We start from the raw sequence: 19,982 nt of genomic DNA, 5'->3' as shown, positions 1-19,982 counted from the left end.
CTGGGATTCTACCCTGGCTGGATTTTTACAGAGCATGCACTGTAGTTCAGCCTGTCGCACTTGTAATAAATTCAGGAGGCCTCAAGGAAATGTATTAATCAATAAACTGAATGCAGGAAAAATAACTTCATTATTCTATTATAAATATCCATGCTGTCTTTTGGAAAATGTGCTGTATTATCCCTAGACATGGGACCTGTGTTCTGCAGGTGCAGTGGCAAAGGTCCGTTTCTGCTCACTGCTGAGATGGGAGGGGGCGAGGGAGAGAGAACTGAAAAGGACCAGGAATCTTTGGCTCTGAAACCTCTGAGCAGAAGTGCACTGCAGATAAAGAGGCCCGACATCCTTCCTGGGTTTGGTTACTCACACAGCTGAGTCACCAGACTGGTAGATGATATGGCTCATTTCAAAATTCCCCAAATTCTATCGAAGGAAAGTTGGCCACTTCCTGTTTGGCCTAGAAATGTGGCACCTGAGAAGCATCTTCTGTCTTAAATCCCCTGTGTGCCTGTGCTCTATGCAGAGGATCAGCTGTCGGGTGGGAATCGTAGGGGCAGATGCAGCACATACCCTTACAAAGTGGTCACGGATTCATCCATTGTTCGTTAACCAGTATCCTGGCTCCTCCAGGTACCTCGTTATCAGGGAGGGTCCCTCCTGGCCATCCCTCCAGGACCGTACACACTGTCCCTCCCGCACCCCAGTAAGGCCATCGTCATCACCCCTTTGCCCGTGAGCTGTAGGCTTGTTGGTCTCATCATGGCTTCATTTTGGAAGTCACACCTTGGATGTAAGTTAAGCAAGTCTTTAAGGGCTTCATTTTACTTTGGGGAATGAGGAATTTCTAGTAAAGGAAAAATTAGTAAGACATCCCGTGACATTTAATGTTCGAAGAGTTAATGCCCTAGGGATGAACAGCCACCCCATTTTAAGACTATCTTTGGAAAGATGAGTGGGCAGGGGCTGAACTCCATTTCCAGACTGTCACTACTGCCATGGCCCTACCACGATGACAGCCTCAGAACCTCAGTCATCAAGGTTAACATCTTTGAGCAAAATGGACTCAAGACACGTGGGTTCTGGGGCGTTCATTCATCTGTTCCTGAAATCTGTGTGGTGGATCCCGCAGGCTTTGTACAATGATTTCATTGCTGTTTTCAGAAGAGGGTTTGTTGATGCTTCAGATATGCAATTGTGGCTTTCAAAAATAAATCCAGCCTTCCCCCCCCCAAATATTTGACATTTAAAAAATCACAGTACCCAATCCTGAAAATGAGGAAAAGCAGTTATAGGTATTCTCTGTAAAAGAGGAAATTGGCTGAAGTGTAGTGTATGACTTTTTTTTAATCAGTTATTGAGTTGTTTATTCATTTAACTTTTAGCTGCACATTCCGTAGATGTGCAGACATCTACATCTACAACAAGACACGTAGACAAACATTCTTCATAACGTATGCCCCTCGATATCTATGTGGTGGGCCGTGTAACCTTGTCTGTGACGACCTAATACAGATGGTGAAAGAAGTAACACTAAATCCATTTTCCACTTTGAGAACACTTGCTCCGTACTTGCCCGGTGGTGTTGAATTCCTACATGATTTCTGTGCCATGTGAGGCATCTGACATGACGAATGACTGTGGGAATGTGGTTAAGGTCATGTAACACACACCATCTCTCTTATCAGCATCTGTCTCAACCCAGATCTGATGGGTGAGAGTTAACTTTCCTGGAGTTACACTGCTTTCTCCTCCGAACTGTTCAGTCTGTTAGCCTGCAGAGGCCTGCGGAGTTGGCTGTGGTAAAGGACTAAATGAAAGCTCCCATGTCATTCTTCTTCCAGTGACTTCCTTAAATCAGTTACCTCTGCAGCATGAAAGGCTGTTCTTTTAAAACCTGTGTACAAAGTAACCTTTTTTCTTGTGACCAATTCAGGTAAAGTGACATTCTCAAGGGTTTACTGTTGCCTGCAAACCTTGTAAATTTGGTGTTTGCAAGGCAAATAAGTTATATAAGTTGTTCTACTGCAGGACTCTAAGTACAGTAGGTGCTGATGCCTGGTTTGAAATGACTCTCCTAGGAAACCCTATCCTTGTAGGGACCACTTATTCTATGACAGCACTGCAGAGGCATCCTGGCAGCTGAAACCACTCCAGCTCATTTTTAGGGAACCTAACTAACACTTGCAGCTTTAGTGCACATTGCTCCTGGCTGCCCAGGTTTATTTTTGAAACCCCACTTTGCTGAGTGAGAATGTGCTGGATCATAGCTCTCCCCTGTAGTCATTCTCCCCGCTCTTCACACACACCCTCCGTGCACATTTACAGCTTCAAATGTGATTCTTGCATTTTAATTCTGTGCCCGAAATAGCTTGGAGATGATCATATGTTGAAACTAAATTACACTGACATGCATTAGATGAACATAATAAAAACCTTTCCTTTTCATTTTTTTAAAAAAGAAAGCATTTAGCATCTTTGAGAGCTATGTCACTGGGGAGGGGGTAGAGAGCAGAGGGGGCTGAGCTGAAACCCCCGGTGACTTGCTTGTTCCCTAATTCAACTGGGATTCTGCCTCAAACTCTAACATTTAAGCTGTAGCTGCTTGAATTGCCATCTTTCTCCTAAAATGAAGATAACACTCTGAGACTGGTTCCACCACCTCAAATTGCTAGAAATGAGTACAAGTCCCCATGACTCCTCATGGCTTTGTTCCCTATGACACACAGGCCACACTTATCCAGCTTGCTGATGAAGGCTTGAGTTAGGACAGGAGGTGTTGTTTGTGAAAGATGCCTTGTTAAAGGGTAAATAAATGTGCTTCCAAGGGAGGGTCAAAGCCTCCGGGCACCGTCTCAGCACCACTTCTGCTGCCCCCGTCCTTGAGTTCAAGTCCAAAGAGCAGCCAGGGCGGTGGAGTGTGTGAGCCGACCTGTCAAAGGTGCTTTCTGCCTGTTTTGGAGGGGAGCTCGGGAGGGTCCAGGGCAGCCCCTCAGGGCTCCTCCATGGAGAGGGCACTGCAGGCACGCGTGTCCCTGCCTGTCCCTGTGGTTCCACGCGGCTCCTCCTGAAGGGCCCCCTGCTGTGAGGACATGAGGCATTCGTTTATCAGTGCCCCCAGGCCTGAGGAATCACGCAGGCCTCAAGGGGGGTCGGTGGTGGTCCCGCTCTGACGAACAGTGAGCTTTACGCCGGGCCCGGCCTGCAGCCCTCCCACAGCCCCAGAGAGAGGGGCACCCCTCTTACAGGTGGGGACACTGAGCTGAGATGACCAGCCACACACACTGGTTGCAGGTCTCCTGAGGTTTCCCCACTGCTGCTGCTTGCATTTACCAAGTCAGAGAAAAGTATGACTCCAAACTATGTGGCTCATGTTTTTGTTTCTTTTTCTAGTCATACCAGATCTTTAATTTCCTCTGTAGCTAAATTTTAATCCTCTCAAGCAAAGTGTCAGATGTTTTCCACACCCAGTGGTTATAACCCAGGTGATCACTCGGGATTTATGTAGGACCCATTTCAAGTAGTTTGGAGACCACGCTCTGTTGTTATTTAGAAACTCTGCTAGTTAGGAAAATCAGATTCACCCTCAGAAGTTTGCTATCACTGATGGCTTTCCACTGAGTGTGCCTTACGTTCTGAAGGTAATTACCAAAAGCGAGTTCTAAATGTGTTGTTTGGTAATGTTAGATTAAAAAAATACATGTATAATTTCCTGTGAGCACAGTACTCAAAGTTATATACAATAACATATTCTCATCAGAAGGAGCTGGCTTGCGTGTGGTTGATGCAGATTTTTCTAGTCCATATAAAATTGTGATTTTTCTTTTCAAAAAGCATTTGTGATGTGTTATTTTTGAAATTAAGGTCAGAACTTTAAGAACGTAGACTTCTCACCATCTTTCAGAGAGACCATATGTTAATTCCAAATTGTGGAGAAACCACGACCTTAGGGAGCAACAGACAGAAAAATGAGGCTGATTGTTTTCATTTTTAAAACCCTCAAGTTGCAGAAAGTAAACAGTCCCCGGAGAGGTGGCAGTTTCCTCTGTGATCAAAAGGAAGGCGATGTCCACCCCTGTGCCCACACGGGGAGCCCCTGGGCACCCCACCCCACGGGGACGTGGCCCTGCATGGACACTGACTCCAGCACGTTTGAGGACCAGCCGCTGTCCAAGCTGAAGGAATCGGACAGGTGCTCGGCCCGGGAGAACCTCTACCTGGATGCCCTGTCCTTGGACGACGAGCCAGAGGAGCCTCCAGACCGCAAGCCCGAGAGGGAGTTCAGGAACTGCTTCCCCGAGGTCAGCCTGGGTTTGGGGTCTAGTTACCTGCGGCAGGACCGAGGGCAGGGGCTTGGGAAGGCGGCCGAGTGGCTGGCAGGCCCCTGGTTTTGCATATCACAGCCTCTGGGGTCAGTAAAAACAAACCCTTCATGATGCAGGAGCTTTGCTTGGTGGTCCTGACCCCAGGCTCCCTGCTTCACTTAGCTGCTTGTCTCAGGTTCAGAAATTCAGGGCTTGGGTCCTGTGTGAATGGGAGTCTCAGGAACGGGAGTGTCCAGTGAAACACAAGAGGAAATATTGGGTTGACCAAAAAGCTCGATCAGTTTTAAGTAAAAATAAAAGACATTTTTCATTTCCAGCAAGAACTTTATTTAACGACGTATTCATTAACCAAACGAACTTTCTGGCAAACCCAATAGATCATCCTGGGAAGTGTAGAGCCGCAAGTTTTCTTAAAATTATAGTACGGCCTTCTGATTCCAGAAAACATTAATAACAGGGAAAAAAATTGCTTTAAAGAAAGTAACAAATGTCACTAACCAGTGACATACAATAAATACCTTATCTGTGCAAAGGGAAAAAAATCCAACACTAGAAACCTATGTAACTTAGATCAGCAAATAGAAGAGCTTAGCTCTGTGCAGAAATCTCCACGGCACAGCATTGGGTTTTTTTGGTTATGACTTTCTAAAAACTGAAAAACTGGGATTTAAAGATTGATTTTAGGAAGCATACCTGTGAGCCAATCTCACAGTGGCTGCACCTGTCATTTGACACGCTCAGCAGACGGGGTGCCCGTCAGGCAGGGATGTTGAAGTGGGGGATCACCCTCAGTCACAGGTCGGCGAGGTCAAGTGCCTTCTCCTCAGCACCTGTACCCAGCAGCGGTGACAGCGCCAGCATGCCACCCCGGGGATCTAGTGGCATCGTCTCCTATGCCATCTTCAAAGCAGTGGCCAGATCCCACGGGAGGGCTCCCTGGGGGATGCTCAGGTGGTTTACTGTGCCAGGACTCAGTCGCAATACCTCCAAGGCTCATTGGACCTCGCTCCCTCAGGACTGGTCCGCACGGGGGTGTCCTCAGGAGGACCGTGTGTGCATGTTCTCTTCTTTAGCAGAGGTCACTGTACCTTCCCTGATTCCCAAGGGCGATATTTAAAACAAAGAGCCCTCTAAGGATGTCACACCGACTTTTTTTGCATTTTTTATTGCAGTACAGTTGGTGTGCAATGTAAGTTGCAGGTGTACAACAGTGATTCACAATTTTTAAAGGTTATGCTCCCTTTAGTTATTATAAAATATTGGCAGTATTCCCTGTGCTGTACAATACATCCTTGTAGCTTATTTATCTTATATGTAGTAGTCTATACCTCTCACACCGACTTCTATAGACAGGCTGAGGCCAAGAGACGTCTCTCCCCTAACTTGCTCTCACCCTTGTCCTCCCTTCCTTCTTCTCCTCCATCTCCTCCTCCTCCCCGTTCTCCCTCTCCTCTCTTGCATGCGTTTGTTCTCTCTCTCTCTCTCCCCCTCCCTCCCTCTCCCTCTCCCTCTCTCTCTCTCTCTCTCTCTCTCTCTCTCTCTACACACACACACACACACACTCACACACACACATACATTCAGTCATTAACGAGGCAGCTTTGAAGCTCACGTGCTTAGTGATGCCCTTTGAGGAGCACAGGAGAGCCACTTTGTGACAATGTTTATAGACACTTTTTCTCATTCACGTGGGCCCTCCCTGGACTCAGAGGCTCTAACCCCTCATCACCCCTGGATTCTGGTGTCATTATTGTACTTCAAAGGGCTGAGAGGCAGAGGCACTCTTGGCCCAAACTTGGCTCCCATGTACGTTTTAAATGGTATTGTCCTAAGAGAAAAACAAATCACTTAGCACCCTGAGGGCCCCCAGGCAGCCAGTGTTAACCAATTCAGATAAACTTCCTTCTTCTTTATAGGAAGAAGAAAATCACAAGGGAAATCTTCAAAGGTAAGTAAGATTGATGAAATGATAGTAGACTACTGCAGTAAAAACCTCCTGGTCTTGGGCTTCCCTGGTGGCACAGTGGTTAGGAATCTGCCTGCCAATGCAGGGGACACGGGTTCGAGCCCTGGTCCGGGAAGATCCCACATGCCGTGGAGCAACTAAGCCTGTGCGCCACAACTACTGAGCCTGTGCTCTAGAGCCCTCGAGCCACAACTACTGAGCCCGTGCTCTGCAACAAGAGAAGCCACTGCAATGAGAAGCCCCTGCTCACTGCAACTAGAGAAAAGCCCGCACGCAGCAACAACGACCCAATGCAACGAAAAATTTAAAAAAAACTCCTGGTCTTAAAATTCTGTCTTGTCACTGCAGTGTGCTGTGACACTCTTCAAAAATGACGCAGAGTAAAACTTCTGGATAAGTAGTTGCTTTATTATTAATTTCATAAATACGGCATTTTAAATTATTAGCAACAAAAAGGCCAGTGCTATGCTGCGTTCATGTGTGTGTCAGTGTCACAGTAAGAGCTGTGTGATTAGAGTTGTGTATATAAGGACATGATTGTGTTAAATGGTTTTTCAAAAGTCCATGGAAACCCTTTCTTCTAATTTAGTTTGATTCTAGTAACCCATATATGTATGGCGGGACATGTCTGGAAAGGCACATATAAGCAAATTTGTTTAAATTGAGTAGAGAGGGAAGGGGAGGACTGAGCCTGTGGGTGGGTCTGGGCAGGGCCAGAGGGGATTTCTGTTTGAAATGGTGCTGAAACCATTCGCCAGCCTGATCACACCTTCCACTGCCCCTCCTCTCCTCCACATCTTCTGTTGGGCTTGGGAGACTGTTAGTGCTTTAAGCCAACAGAGGATGAGGCCCACGGGCGGAGAAGGCTTCAGGTCACAGTTGCTTTGTGGTGGCATCTCTCCCTCCCCGCCGCTGCAGTTTCTCGTTTGGATTGGTACTGTGGTGTGTTCATGTCTGTGGGATGCGCGCCTGCTCTAATGCCGGGAACTCGGGAAGCTCCCGCAGCTTCGACACTGAAGGTGCCCATCAAGTACGTGGAGAGGCCAGGCCACAGCCAGGCTCCCCGTCTTCCTGTGGAGCATCCATGCACTGAACTAGAATATTGCAGAGCAGGGTTAGAGCTTAGCTCTGACTGCCCTGGAGCCCCACCTCTCCCACGGTTTTGAGGGTCGGCTGTAGTAAATTCTGACCAATACAAGGCTCCTGCAGCAATTCCAGAGCCATAAAAGCCTGTTGGACACCAGAGGGTCAGCCCAAGAGTGGAAAACATCAGGCAGCTGGAACGTGTCCTGATCCTTCAGGTGGAGACACAGGCACTGTGCATGTGGGCAGGACACAGGCTGTGCTGGGTCGGGGGTTCCAGGGCCGTGGCTCCCTAGCCGGTGGCAGCTAATGCCTCTCCTCTCCCCTCCCCCAGGGCCGTGTCCGTCTCATCCATGTCTGAGTTCCAGCGCCTGATGGATGGCTCTCCCTTCCTGCCAGAGAAGGGCCTGCCCGCCACCAGCAGCAAGGAGGACATCACCCCACCCCTCTCCCCAGATGACCTCAAGTACATCGAGGAGTTCAACAGCAAGAGCTGGGATGATAGGCCCCCAGACCCCTGGGCGGACAGGACCGAGGCGGGTCGGGCGAGGCCCGAGGCCAGCACCGACCCTTTCTCCGACTCCTCCTGGTACCTCACCACGAGCATCACCCTGACCACGGACACCGTGACCAGCCCGGAGCACTGCCAGAAGCAGCTCCCGCGGAACCTTGTCTGCGCCGAGCAGGCCGGGGTGAGGATGCTGCACAGCCCGCCCGCCGTGCGGAGGCTGGATGGCACCGTGGTGGCAGGCGGTGAGGGCAGGGCCCGAGGGGGCCCGGGGGACACCAAGGGGGGCTGTTCTGAACACATTCTTAGGTGGCCCTGTGCCCCCTCCAAGCACACCCGAGACTACACGGAGGGTGGGCTCTGGCCCCTCGACAGCACCCTCGGTTTCTCCTCCCCGCTGCACAGCCTGGAGATGTCCAAGAACCTGAGTGATGACATGAAGGAGGTGGCCTTCTCTGTCAGCGCTGTCTGCTCCAGCCCCAGGGAACCTCCGGTCAAGGACACGGCCTGCCAGACCAATGGGTCCCGGACAACAGGGACGCAGACCATCCAGACCATCAGCATCGGCCTGCAGACCGAAGCCCTGCGGGGCAGCGCCGTCACCAGCAGCCCCCACAAGTGTCTCACACCCAAGGCAGGGGGTGGCACCACGCCCATGTCCTCTCCCTCCCGTGGCCTCAGGAACAGGCAGGTGGCCCCCGCCATCGAGAAGGTGCAGGCCAAGTTTGAACGCACATGCTGCTCCCCCAAGTACGGGTCTCCCAAGCTGCAGAGGAAGTCGCTCCCCAGAGTGGACCAGCCAAGCAGCAGGACCTCCCCGGGGCTGGCCCCGAAGGGCTGCGGCGAGTCAGCCTGGGCCCGTTCTACCACCACTCGGGAGAGCCCCGTGCACACCGCCATCAACGACGGCCTCTCCAGCCTCTTCAGCATCATTGACCACAGCCCTATGGTGCAGGACCCCTTCCAGAAGGGGGTGCGGGCCGCCAGTCGGTCTCGTTCGGCAGAGCCCCCGCCGGAGCTGGGCCCGGACACGAGCCCCAGCTCCCGAGGCCGGTCGCCCAGCCCGGTCGGGGGTGGCTCCGAGACGTGCAGGGAGGAAGGGGGAGAGGGCACGCCTGCGAGGCAGGACCTGTCTGCTCCCCCTGGCTACACGCTCACCGAGAACGTCGCCCGGATCCTCCACCGGAAGCTGTTGGAACACGCCTTAAAGGAGGAGCAGAGGCAGGCCGCCCACGGCACCCCCAGTCTCAGCAGCAACGGCCCCGTGGGAGAAATGACGGTCAGAGCCGAGCCAGGGTCCATCGAGGTAAAGGAGGCTGAGTATCCCACCCCCTCCCCCTGCGGCTCGTCCTTTTCAGTGTCAGCACAGCTGACCCTGGGGTTGTACCAGGTTATGTGAGTTCAGGAGGTTCAGGGGAGGATGGAACAAGCAGGAACGCAAACCCTGAGCTGCTTCTTAAAAGAGAACTTGGTTTTATTGCCGTCAGTGATCCTCTGAGGACCATGAGATGGTTTTCCTAAGTAGCTCAGGGATTGACTCAGGTCCTCCACTGTGGCCTCAGCGATCCATGCTTGTCTGTTTATCAGGGCTTTTCATTTGGGTTCACATTTCCCCTCCTTCTGTATGAGTTTGTGTCCTGGGAGCGTGTGTGGGCAACGTCAGGCTTTCTGCTCCAGCTGTGTGTGTGAGATGAAGAGAGAGGGTTTTGACAGGGTGGACATAGAAGACCTCTCGTCAGGACCTACAGGAAGGGTGTCTGGATCCCAGCGCTGGCTTCAGTGCAGACAGCAGGTTCACGTCTCACAAATCCCATTACCCTCTCTGTATGCGTGCGTTCTTCTTAGCAGTAAGACCAGGTGAGACGAATGGATAGGGTCAAAATCCTGCCTTCATACAACGCGATTATTATCCTTATCCCCTTAAACATCACCTATTATTATGTTACCTGTGACCACGCTTATTATCCATTTGTCACATATTATTATGTGATTATTATTGTATCCCTCCCCCCTTAAGGTTATCTGCAAATCAGTCGATCTTGAATTCTGCCCTGTTCATACCCACATGTGGTATAACTGGACCACGGCAAGGATGAGCGAAATAAAACAAAGCCCCATGATGATGCCGGGGGTGAAAACGGTGGTGATGTTGGCCTTATCGTTCACGCAGTGCCAGAGGAGGTTTCCCAGCCCTTGGTCAGCCACCCTTATGTGTAGACCTGGGGGTGAGGCCTGGCCCACCAGGAACCCAGATGCAAAACCTCCACAGCAGTGGAATCCAGACACTGGTAGGCATTCTCCAGGCTGGGCAGACAGCAGATGGTGAAGGTTAGAGAAAGACACATACAGGCTCCCTCCCAAGGCTCTGCAGCCCCAGATGCACAGGTGAGGAGAGGAGGAGGTGTATTTCCTGTGTCACCTGATCCACCCACAGTGGGAAAAGGAATGCTCAGCTTCCCAGTATAACCCAACAAGAGGCATTTAACTCAAAATATAGAGTTTAAACCTGAAGTAGATTAAACCATGTGAAATTGCCAATGACCTACAGAAATGGCAACACCATATGGCTCAACCTAATAATATTGACAGTCTGTGGCCTACGCCTGCCAGAGGTACACATCTTTGTGATAAAGCTGTGTGCTCTGAGAAGGAGGCTGGGCCCTCAAGTAACAATGGTGTCTTCTGCGGGCTCTGTCACCCCGTCCCTCAGGCCCCTCAGGTACGTGGTTTGCTGCTGCAGAGGGCCCAGCCAGGTGAGTGCCACCCCTTCTTGGAATGAGAGCGTTGTCCCGAGCATTAACTAGCTTGTCTGTGGTGTCCATTTATATTAGAGACATTCTGAGTCATGAATGAATGCTGCAGGCAGGCAATCTATGAGACTAGAAAGGAAATAGTGCTGGGGTTGAGTCATTAAACCAAGGCATGAAAATGGCTTTATCCATATAAAGCTGTGCCCCCCTTTGGTCCTCTGTGAAGTGTCTGTTTAGATTTTCTTCTCGGTGTGTTTACTACCAAAAGGGGTGATGGCTGATTTAAAGGGGGACCAGCCACGGTGTCAGGGGTTCAGAACTGGCATGGAGCTCTCACGGGCAGTGTTTAAATGTCATGGGCTCTTTTTCCTTTGCTGTTGGAATTTGGCTTATTCTGGACTCCAGTGGAATTATTCCTCACCTGAACTGACTTACTATATTAGGCCCATTGGAGACCCCAAGACCCCTTCCCATCCCTCCCTAGACTTCTGGTAGTTTTTTTCATTTCAAAATCAGAATGAATTCAGATTTCCCACCCTCCTCTGAGCCCATGTGGGAGAATCTTTCCCGGAGTGCTCAATGGGACAGCTAAACGTGGGTGATGATGGAGTCATCCCTAGCCAGGAACGGGCACAGTAGGAAACTCCCTTTCTCCCCTCCCTCTAACCCCATGAGCTACTTATTCCTCTGTTTCTCTTGAAGACATAGCACCAATGCACAATGGTGCATTCTTTCTCTCTAGAAGCTGTGAGCAGGTCTGGTGTGGAGAGAGAGGATAATCTGGAAATGTCTCAGTGGAAAATTCGAAGGGCAAGTTTTAGTCTGAGCTGCAGTCATTTGGTCATTGTGACTGAAACAATCTGGCTGTTTAATGGGCTCTGTTTCAAAAACAGCAGTCGTAGGGTGTTGGAAATGTTAAATGCCAAGGGGCAGCTCAGGGAGAAGAGAAGAATAGCCAGCGGAAGGGAGAGGTCTGTAGCTGTTCTGTCGTGAGGGCCCCTCCTGCTCCGGCCAGGCGGGGGCCGGCCTGTGTGCCCGCTTCTCCAGATGGCTGCCACCAGGCCTGTTGACTTTAAACCTTTACTGTTGTTCTTTTTTAAAAAGTACTTTCAAACCTACTTGCTTTTTCTCTTCTTTGTCTGTCTGTTCTGTCCAGAACCAAACTGTCTTACTAACTGCCCCCTGGGGACTCTAGCCCTGCCTGCCTCACGCCGTAAGTGCTTTCTTCCTTCTTTCCACACTGTCTGGAGAGGTGGTCATGCAGCTCAGGGCGGGCCCAGGGTCCACCTGCAGGGATCAATGGCAGGCCCAGACGGGACCACTTGCCCCCCGGGGTACTGACTGCTCAGTAGAGATCCTATTGAGATCTCCCCTCTCCTGTGCAGTCTGCAGCCAGTATGCTCCCGAAGGGGTAAAAGGACATTGGCCAGCGAGGGAACTGTCCAGCCTGCAGGGTCTCTGAGCTGAGCGTGTTCCCCGTAGGCCTGCCTGCTCACTGACATTTCGGTGGCTGTGCACTGCCATGTGCTATAATAAGGTGTGACCATTACGCATAAGGCTTTTCTCTTTCTTTTCAAAAACCACACCAGAGGGAATAAATACAAATGTATCTTGTCCTTCCCAGGGGTCACCATAGGGGTCGTAGTAAGTGCTCAATAGATTTGTGTTAACTGACTAAACAACACAATCGTCCCTGCTCCAAAACTGCAGAATCACCTTCAGAGCCTGAATCAAAGCTTGTGAGAAAATACCAACCTTGTTTCTGATCAAGGATATAGTCACCCACCCCCTTATCCACTGGCCTTAAATACAACTGGCTCTCAAAGACTAAGCACATGACCCACGAAAAATGACAAAGAATGGCTCCAGAGGCCATTTCCAGAAGAGGTGCTGGGGAAAAAACAGCATTGCTTGCTTAGATGTGCTGCTGTGATGCTAAAGAGAACTTTGTCCCCTTGAACTCATGGTCACACAGCATTTCTTCCGTGCAGAGACGCTAGTGACGAGGTGGCACAAATTAACAGAAAACCCTTGTCACTCAGCATCAGCTTGCACAGTGGTGTCCAAAAGTCATATGCCGGCAACCTCCACACACGGCTAGACAACACCTGTTACAAACCAACACACTTACATACGCAGCACCAACCACACGTCTCTTGAGCCACCGTCCCTCGTGCCCTGGGCTAAGGTGAGGACGTTTCCTTTAATTTTGGCTGTTTCAGTGCTGACGTGTTTTCACAGGCGAGGTAGCTCTGGCTGCCGTGGTTTCCATTAGTGTAAGTGCTTTGCTGAGGAGGCCTCCCTGTAGTCACATGAAGTGCCACCAGCAGGTCCAGGGATGGTAGAGTCACCGTGTGTGTGTCGATGCTCCTTTTCTGCTGCCCTTGGGCGGCGACCACTCCCCCATCCCTCCATCTTCTCCCTGTGCTCTTTGTCGCTCTGATGACTACATGCTCCTCATTCTGCTCTGCTCATCACATCTCTTTATATCCCTCGACTTAACTTCCTGAGTGGCTCTGAGGTCCTTGTTCTGTGTTCTGCATCACAGTGGTTTCCCACCTCAGCCTCTTGTTGTGTGGGTGTCCGGGTGGAAAGAACTCACCGTTTCCTCAGGTCACAGCTGCCCACACCTCTGTGCCCACAGATCTCAAGTCAGTGTCCTTTGTCCTGGCGTGCAGAGTAAGGACAAGTAGCTCAACAGTCTCTAATACCAAAAAAGGAGCAGCAGCCTTGAGAGGACGTACTGTAGGTGATTGGTCCCAGGGTTATTGGTCCTCAGAAGGTGCAGGAGCCCGTAGCATAGAAGCACAAGCACACTTGGGCTCCACTTTTTTAAATTTTATAAATTTTTGCTTGTTTCTTATTTTTAGCTGTGTTGGGTCTTCCTTGTGGTGCGCAGGCTCCTCATTGTCGTGGCTTCTCTTGTTGCAGAGCACAGGCTCAGTAGTTATGGCGCACAGGCTTAGTTGCTCTGTGGCATGTAGGATCTTCCCGGACCAGGGCACGAACCCGTGTCCGCTGCATTGGCAGGCACATTCTTAACCACTGCACCAAAAGGGAAGCCCGGGCTCCACTTTTTAAATGCTGCTGCCAGGAAGAGTCATTAGATAAAACCCCCTAAATGAAAGTTTCTGCCTGCAGCATTATCTCCGTGTGGTGGGAGTTTAACACAGTGCCAGTCAACCTGGAATAAACGGTAGCAGAGTTGGTTTGAAGGTGAGCCCCGTTGCTGGTGCAGCCTGATGGAGTCATAGAGCCCTTCATGGCCAGCCTCTTAGGACTAGGCAGACCACTCAGGACCCCCGCTTCCATTCGCTGCAGCCCAATTCCGAAGGCGCCTCGTATACACACCCGTCTCATGCCACGTTTTCATCATAATTTGCTATCTCCCATTACTGTCGTCACTAGTCATTCGTGTTGAATTCTTACCTTTTTAACTCATACTCCGTGAGCAATGTATAACTTAGCATTCACAAGTTGCAGACACCCTGGTCTGTTGCACTTGAGTCTCCTGAGAAGTTTGTTTGGGGGAAAATCACCTCCCAGAGGACCTGTCCGTCTGAGTAACCCTGTCTTTCTCTTCCTCGGCTTTGAAGGAACTCCCTTGTTCTGCACTAGCTCCATCCCTAGAACCCTGCTTCTCCAGGCCCGAGAGACCAGCAAACCGTCGCCCTCCGTCCCGTTGGGCCCCACATTCCTCCACTGCCTCACCAGCTCCGTCACCCAGAGACCTGACCTCCTTGGAGGAGCTCGGCGACGAGGGGCCGCCCCCCGGGGAGAAGCCACACCTGTGATGCAGGCTCGCATGGATTATCTGGAATAATTCACTGTAATTGCATAACCACACCGTCATCATCAACCGAACTCTACCCCAAAAGGAGAGATCTGGTTTTCCCAAGGTCAAAGAATGTTGTTTTTTTTTTAAAATAACACAGCTGCTGAATGTTCAACCTGTGAATCTGAGATGTTTCTAGAATGAAACAGTAAACGTGCCTGTAAGAACTTAATTTTTTTCATAGCTCAGAAAACTATTTTTGTCTCCATCTTTTTTACAGAAAGTATATTAAACAAAAAAGTAAATAAGATATAAATTTAAAAACAAAGTTTTTAAGAGATTCTGAACACCCTCGCGCGCGATACTGACTGCCTCACTGTTAAATTTGCACTGTTAACATTTGGTTTGGTTTATTTCCACGTTGAATTAGAGTGTTTTAAGTTAATTTTATTTTGTCAGTGTTCTTGTTTTTTAAGAATTTTTGAAATGCTTCAGACTGTATGATTCAGTGAACTTTTTGTAATGAAAAAACCATGAAGCCAGTAGACAAGGCAGATCTCCTATACCCTTGAGGGGATAGATGGCAGCATTCTGGAAAGGTAGAGAGGCCTCAGCCGGGTTGCCCAGACCTGCTGTATAATCCACATATTCTCGACCTGCACGTCTTTGGGTTCGAAGCACTGGGGTGCATGTACATACCGCTGCTGTGGTCTCGCCCCGCTTATGTGTGAGCCCTCTGTCCCACTGTGATACGGTGTGAACCCCCTCGTACTGTACTGTTGTTGTCTTCTCACATTGATGATACGACAGCAATGGCATTTTAAAATTATTGTTAAAAGATTAACAGGCAATACAGTGTTTACTCCAAATTTCCTTGTTTAAGGAAAAACAACTACAAAGAGTCCTGAGGATACCAAATGGAAAGAGAGAGGGTTGTGCCTCGGAGTCTGTATGAGATGATGATGAAGAAGAAATAAAGCCTTTACAAGACGGCGCCTGTCCCAGACCTTGTGTCTCACACACCCTCCACCTTTTCCTGACTACTCACGCAAAAGTTTCCCATTGGAGGGGGTGAGGTGGGGGGGGGGTCATACAGCCACTCACGTATCTGACTGGGATGCACTGTGAGTGCACAACGGCCTTGCAGTTTCTCTGCAAGGGCATCCTGGAATAAACAGGCGACTACATTTTTGCTAAAAAAGAAAAGCCGAAATGGGTGGGCGAGGGGGTGTGAGGAAAACAGTTATCCACAGTCAGAATGTGCCCACCCTCTCCACTCCTTGGAAGGTGGGAGAGGCCGTTTCCATCCCTGGACTGAGATGCAGCCCAAGCTGCCAGTGTTTGGTAAGTAGGAGTTTACGAAGAAGTGGTGCTGATGAAGAAAACAAGAACTATTTCAGGCTGAAGCTTCTAGCTGTAATCTTTCAGTAACAAACCCGCTATGGTATAAGTTATTTTCCCAGTATTACCACAGTTCCATTACCATTAAACTAAATATTTTTTTTATAAACACAAAGTACTGTTGGACATTGGAGCCTGCTGTAGCTGCTGCAGGAAAACAGCCTGACAGTTCCTTAAAAGGTTAAACAGTTACCATATGATCCAGTAATTCCACTTTTGGGTGTAGGCCCAGGGGAACTGAAAGCTGGGACTTGGACAGATATTTGTTCACCCATGTTCACAGCAGCTGTATTCACAGTAGCCAAAAAGTGGAAACAATACAAGTGTCCATCGATGGATGACAGATAAACAACATGTGGTTCGTCCATACACTGGAATACTCCTCAGCCTCAGGAAGGAGATTCTGGCACCTGCTACAGTGTGGATGAACTGGGAGGACACTATGCTACGGGATAGAAACCAGCCTCAAATACTGCATGATTCCACTTATCTGAGCTACCTAGAGTAGTCAAATTCCAGATACAAAAGTAAAATAATGGTTAGCAGGAGTTAGCGAGAGGAAAGAACAAAGACCGTGCTTAACGGGTGCAGAGTTCCAGTTTGGGAAGGTGAGAAAGCTTGGAAATGGATGATGGGGACGGCTGCACAGCATGTATGTACTTAATGCCACTGAGCTCTACGCTTAAACATGATTAAAATGGTGAGTGCTGTGTATATTTTACCACAGTAATAATTTTTAACGCAAAAAAGGAAATATTCTACTTCACCCCCTAGACGCAGCTGTTGACAAGGATTTCTTTCAGGCCCAGCCTCTGCCCACAGTAAGTGCTGGGAGATGCAACAACACTCTTCCCGTCGGAAGCAAGCAGGCAAGCTGTTGGTGCTCATAACTGGAAAAGTGCCAGCATCTAGCACAGCTGCAATCCAGGACTCTCATCGTTCCATCAGGACATGCCCTGTCTCCCAGCTCTGCTCTGTGTCGCTTTATTCTCAGACAAGCGTCCTAAAAGTTGGCAACCCTTGTTCCCAGAAGCTCTTACTAGTTCAGCAACTCCGAGAGAAAGAGGATCTCTTACCAGGAGCACCAACAAAAGCCCCAGGACTGAAGAATCTCATGGTTCTGCCTTAATTCACTCATCTCCCTCTGAGCCTGTCACTGCCAGAATGGCCCAGCAAAGGAAAACCACCGGAGTGGTTAGGATAGAGGGGAAAGGGTGCCTAGAAGGCAGGGAAGGCTGAATGTGATGGTGGGGCACCCCGGAATTACAAGGAGAGGTTCTGGTCGTCACGGAACTTGCTCTCTGGCTGGAGGAGATGAATCCCAGGCACAAATGCAGAAATGGCATGGTGTAAATCCAAGTGGTGCTTGAGCTGGGCTTGGGAGGAAGAGCAGGATTTAACTGTGAAGGCAGGAGGGGTTGTCAGGTGGGGGAAGAGAAGGGGCAGAGGTGTGGGGAGGTGGTGATGGGACCTCTAAGCAGGGCAGGGGTGTGGTCACTGCTGGAGGCAGAACCTGCAGGGACAAAGCCACGTTAGTGGCACCAGTGCCTTGAAAGCACTTTGGAACTTCTCCAACCATCCAGTTCTCTAATTGTTAGGCATTTGTATTCCTGAGTCCATTTACCGTGGAACCATTCCAACTTTTGCAAAGGCAAGACCAGAGGATGAAATCACTTGCTATGCTCCTGTCCAAATGGACGGCGAGGCACTAAGTAGGTAAGAGCAGCTGCTTGTCTCTTCATGTCCCCACCAGCCATCCTTAATGTGCAATTCGCTTTTATGTTCTAAACAAAGAAGCAGACTCCTCAAACCCAGCCAAGAGCCCTCACACACACACGCTGGGCGTGCCCTGCCCACTGGTCTCACCCAGCACCAGCCTGACATTCTCACCAAACTGCCGTCAGTCTGGCTGGGGGCAGCCACAGCGCAACTTTCCTTTTCTCTTCTGATGAAAAGGTAACCTTGTGACGTTAAGGTTTTCAGTATTACGTGTCTTCTCAAAAAATACATGTGCACGTGATAATTCTAATTCTCTTTAGCACCGTTGTGTCTCATCTACTTTCTTATTAAGCCTGCCAGAGTTATGCACATTTATTTTGTTCAAAAAATAGTTAAGTGCAACTATTATTTTCTCTTTTCTAATTCACTGATTCTTAAAATACACGCAAAACTTAGCATTTTAACCATTTTTAAAAACCATTTTAAAGTGTACGACTCAGCGGCATCGAGAACATTCACAGTGTTGTGCAGTCATCACCACTGTCTAACCCCAGAACACCTTCATCACCCTACAAGGAGACACAGCAGTTCCCCCCACAGTCCCCTGCTTCCTGTCTCTGTGGGTTTGCCTATTCAAGACATTTCATATAAATGGAATCATACAGTGTGGCCATGTCTGGCTTCTTTCACCTAGCACGATGTTTTCAAGGTCCACCTACATTACTGTAGCCTGTGTCAGTACTTCCCTTGTAACATTCCATTGTATGGATTACTGCATTTCGTTTATCTATTCATTTTTAAAACAAAATGCTTTATTTACCTTAAGCAGCCTTGATTATTCCCCAAAAGGAAGCAAGTCACAATGAATAATCAAGACACTCATCAATCAGTTTGCAAAATTAAGGCACTTTGGCATCTTTAACTCAAACATAGTTGTTTCCAGGGGCCACCAGTACATATTACACTTACGCTTTTGTTTGCATTCAGTCCTTTCAGCATCATTCTTTGATGCAGTGTGCCCTGGAAACCAGTAATAGCAGGAAATCTGGCTGAGTCATAAGCAAGTTGGCCGTTTGAGTGAATCTGACGACACTGGGTCTTTAGTAAACTCTGGGCCCCTCCACTCAGTGGAGAAATCTGGATTTGAATCCTGGTTTGAACACACAGTAATGCAGCCTTAGGCCATCTCTTTGAGACTCATGTGAAGAATAGCAACAATACCTACTTGCCAGACATGTGAGGATTAAGGTTTACTGTGCATCTACTGTATGCAAGGTACTACGCTAAGAGTTGTGAACACGAACTTTCAACCAGAACAGAAAAGAGGCTCCGGGCTCTCACAGAGCTTATGTCCTGGTGATGAGAAATGTGTAGTAAACAGGTGTGACTGTGATGGAGAATAGCTAACTAAAAGGCTTCCCTGGGGAGATACCCTCTGAGCTGAAGCCTGGGCAAGAGGCAGCTGTCGGCTGGGCAGAGGACGTAGCTGGTGCAAAGCCGGGATGAGGAGCAGAGCCTGTCTGTTCCTGGAAGCGAAGGACGGGTACTGTGGCCTGAGAGGGCAAGGGGAGGCCTCACGGTGCACAGGAAGGAGTGAATTTTACGCGAGGTGGGGGGAAATCCACTGAAAGGTATTAAGCAAGGGAGTTACTTTCTGGAAGACTACTGTGATGTGAGGATAAGAAGGGGCAAGATTGGAAGGCTTCCCGACAAATGACTGTGGTGTTGGCCCAGAGAAGCCTGGTGGCCGCTCGGACAGTTCTGCATCACACCGCCAGGCTTGCCGCATGCCACTCATCAAGAGCTGGGCTTTAGGATCCGCTGCTGAGGATTCCGCGGGACCCACTGCCAAACGCCAGAATCTACTGCAGTTGTTCAGATAAAAGCTGAACCAAGCCCTTATTCTTCTGCTGCCTCTCAGGCTGGGCCAGCAGCCTTGTCAGTGGCCTTGGGCCAAGAAGAACAGTCACCCTCTTAGCCCCCTTCCCTTCGGGGCACAAAATCACACAGCAAGCTTCTCATTTCTGTTTTGTTTTTAAGGTCTGCCCTTTCTCCAAAAGGAAGGTGGCACCTTCTAAGCTACTGTCATTTGTGATTTAGTAAAAATGGGTTCCGGCTCTGGGTGTGCAGATGGTGGGGGAGGGTTGGGGAGGCACCCAGTTATAAGCGCTGCACAGTGAAATAGAAGAGAAGGGGATAGGAACACAAAGATAGCCGACTTCGTTTGTTCTAGGCCCAGTTTTGTCCATTAGATTCAATGAACCCAGTCCATTTCAAAGACAGAAGCTTCTATAACTTCCTAGTGAGCTAATAAACTTCAACAGGGCACCAGGAATCCAAACCTCACAATCCCCACAGTAATCCTGGGACAAACTCACCACTCATTATTCATCAACTCCAGCCTCCCTAGTACATGTGACTTTAGCTGATTAAAATAAAAACAAAGCACTGAAGACAC

General features: G+C 49.3%; 1 protein-coding gene across 2 annotated transcripts in view; it reads left to right on the top strand.

Annotated features, from left to right (window-relative positions):
* MTCL1 (microtubule crosslinking factor 1) overlaps positions 1-17,107 on the top strand; it is a 125,854-nt gene extending 108,747 nt beyond the window's left edge. For both annotated transcript variants that reach the window (XM_022551340.3, XM_030764279.2), the window contains 4 exons: positions 4,002-4,298; positions 6,239-6,270; positions 7,706-9,185; positions 14,226-17,107. In XM_022551340.3, coding sequence (XP_022407048.2) covers positions 4,002-4,298; positions 6,239-6,270; positions 7,706-9,185; positions 14,226-14,423 — 2,007 coding nt within the window. In that variant the 3' untranslated portion in view covers positions 14,424-17,107. The remainder of the gene's footprint in view (positions 1-4,001; positions 4,299-6,238; positions 6,271-7,705; positions 9,186-14,225) is intronic.
* The last annotated feature ends 2,875 nt before the right edge of the window (positions 17,108-19,982 follow it).

Source organism: Delphinapterus leucas, chromosome 14, assembly GCF_059928025.1.
Source record: "Delphinapterus leucas isolate spDelLeu-1000000601 "Yukka" chromosome 14, BTC_Dleu_Yukka2, whole genome shotgun sequence".
Taxonomy (NCBI): domain Eukaryota; kingdom Metazoa; phylum Chordata; class Mammalia; order Artiodactyla; family Monodontidae; genus Delphinapterus; species Delphinapterus leucas.
Note: the sequence above shows the minus strand (reverse complement) of the source record. Positions and strands in the feature narration are given on the sequence as shown.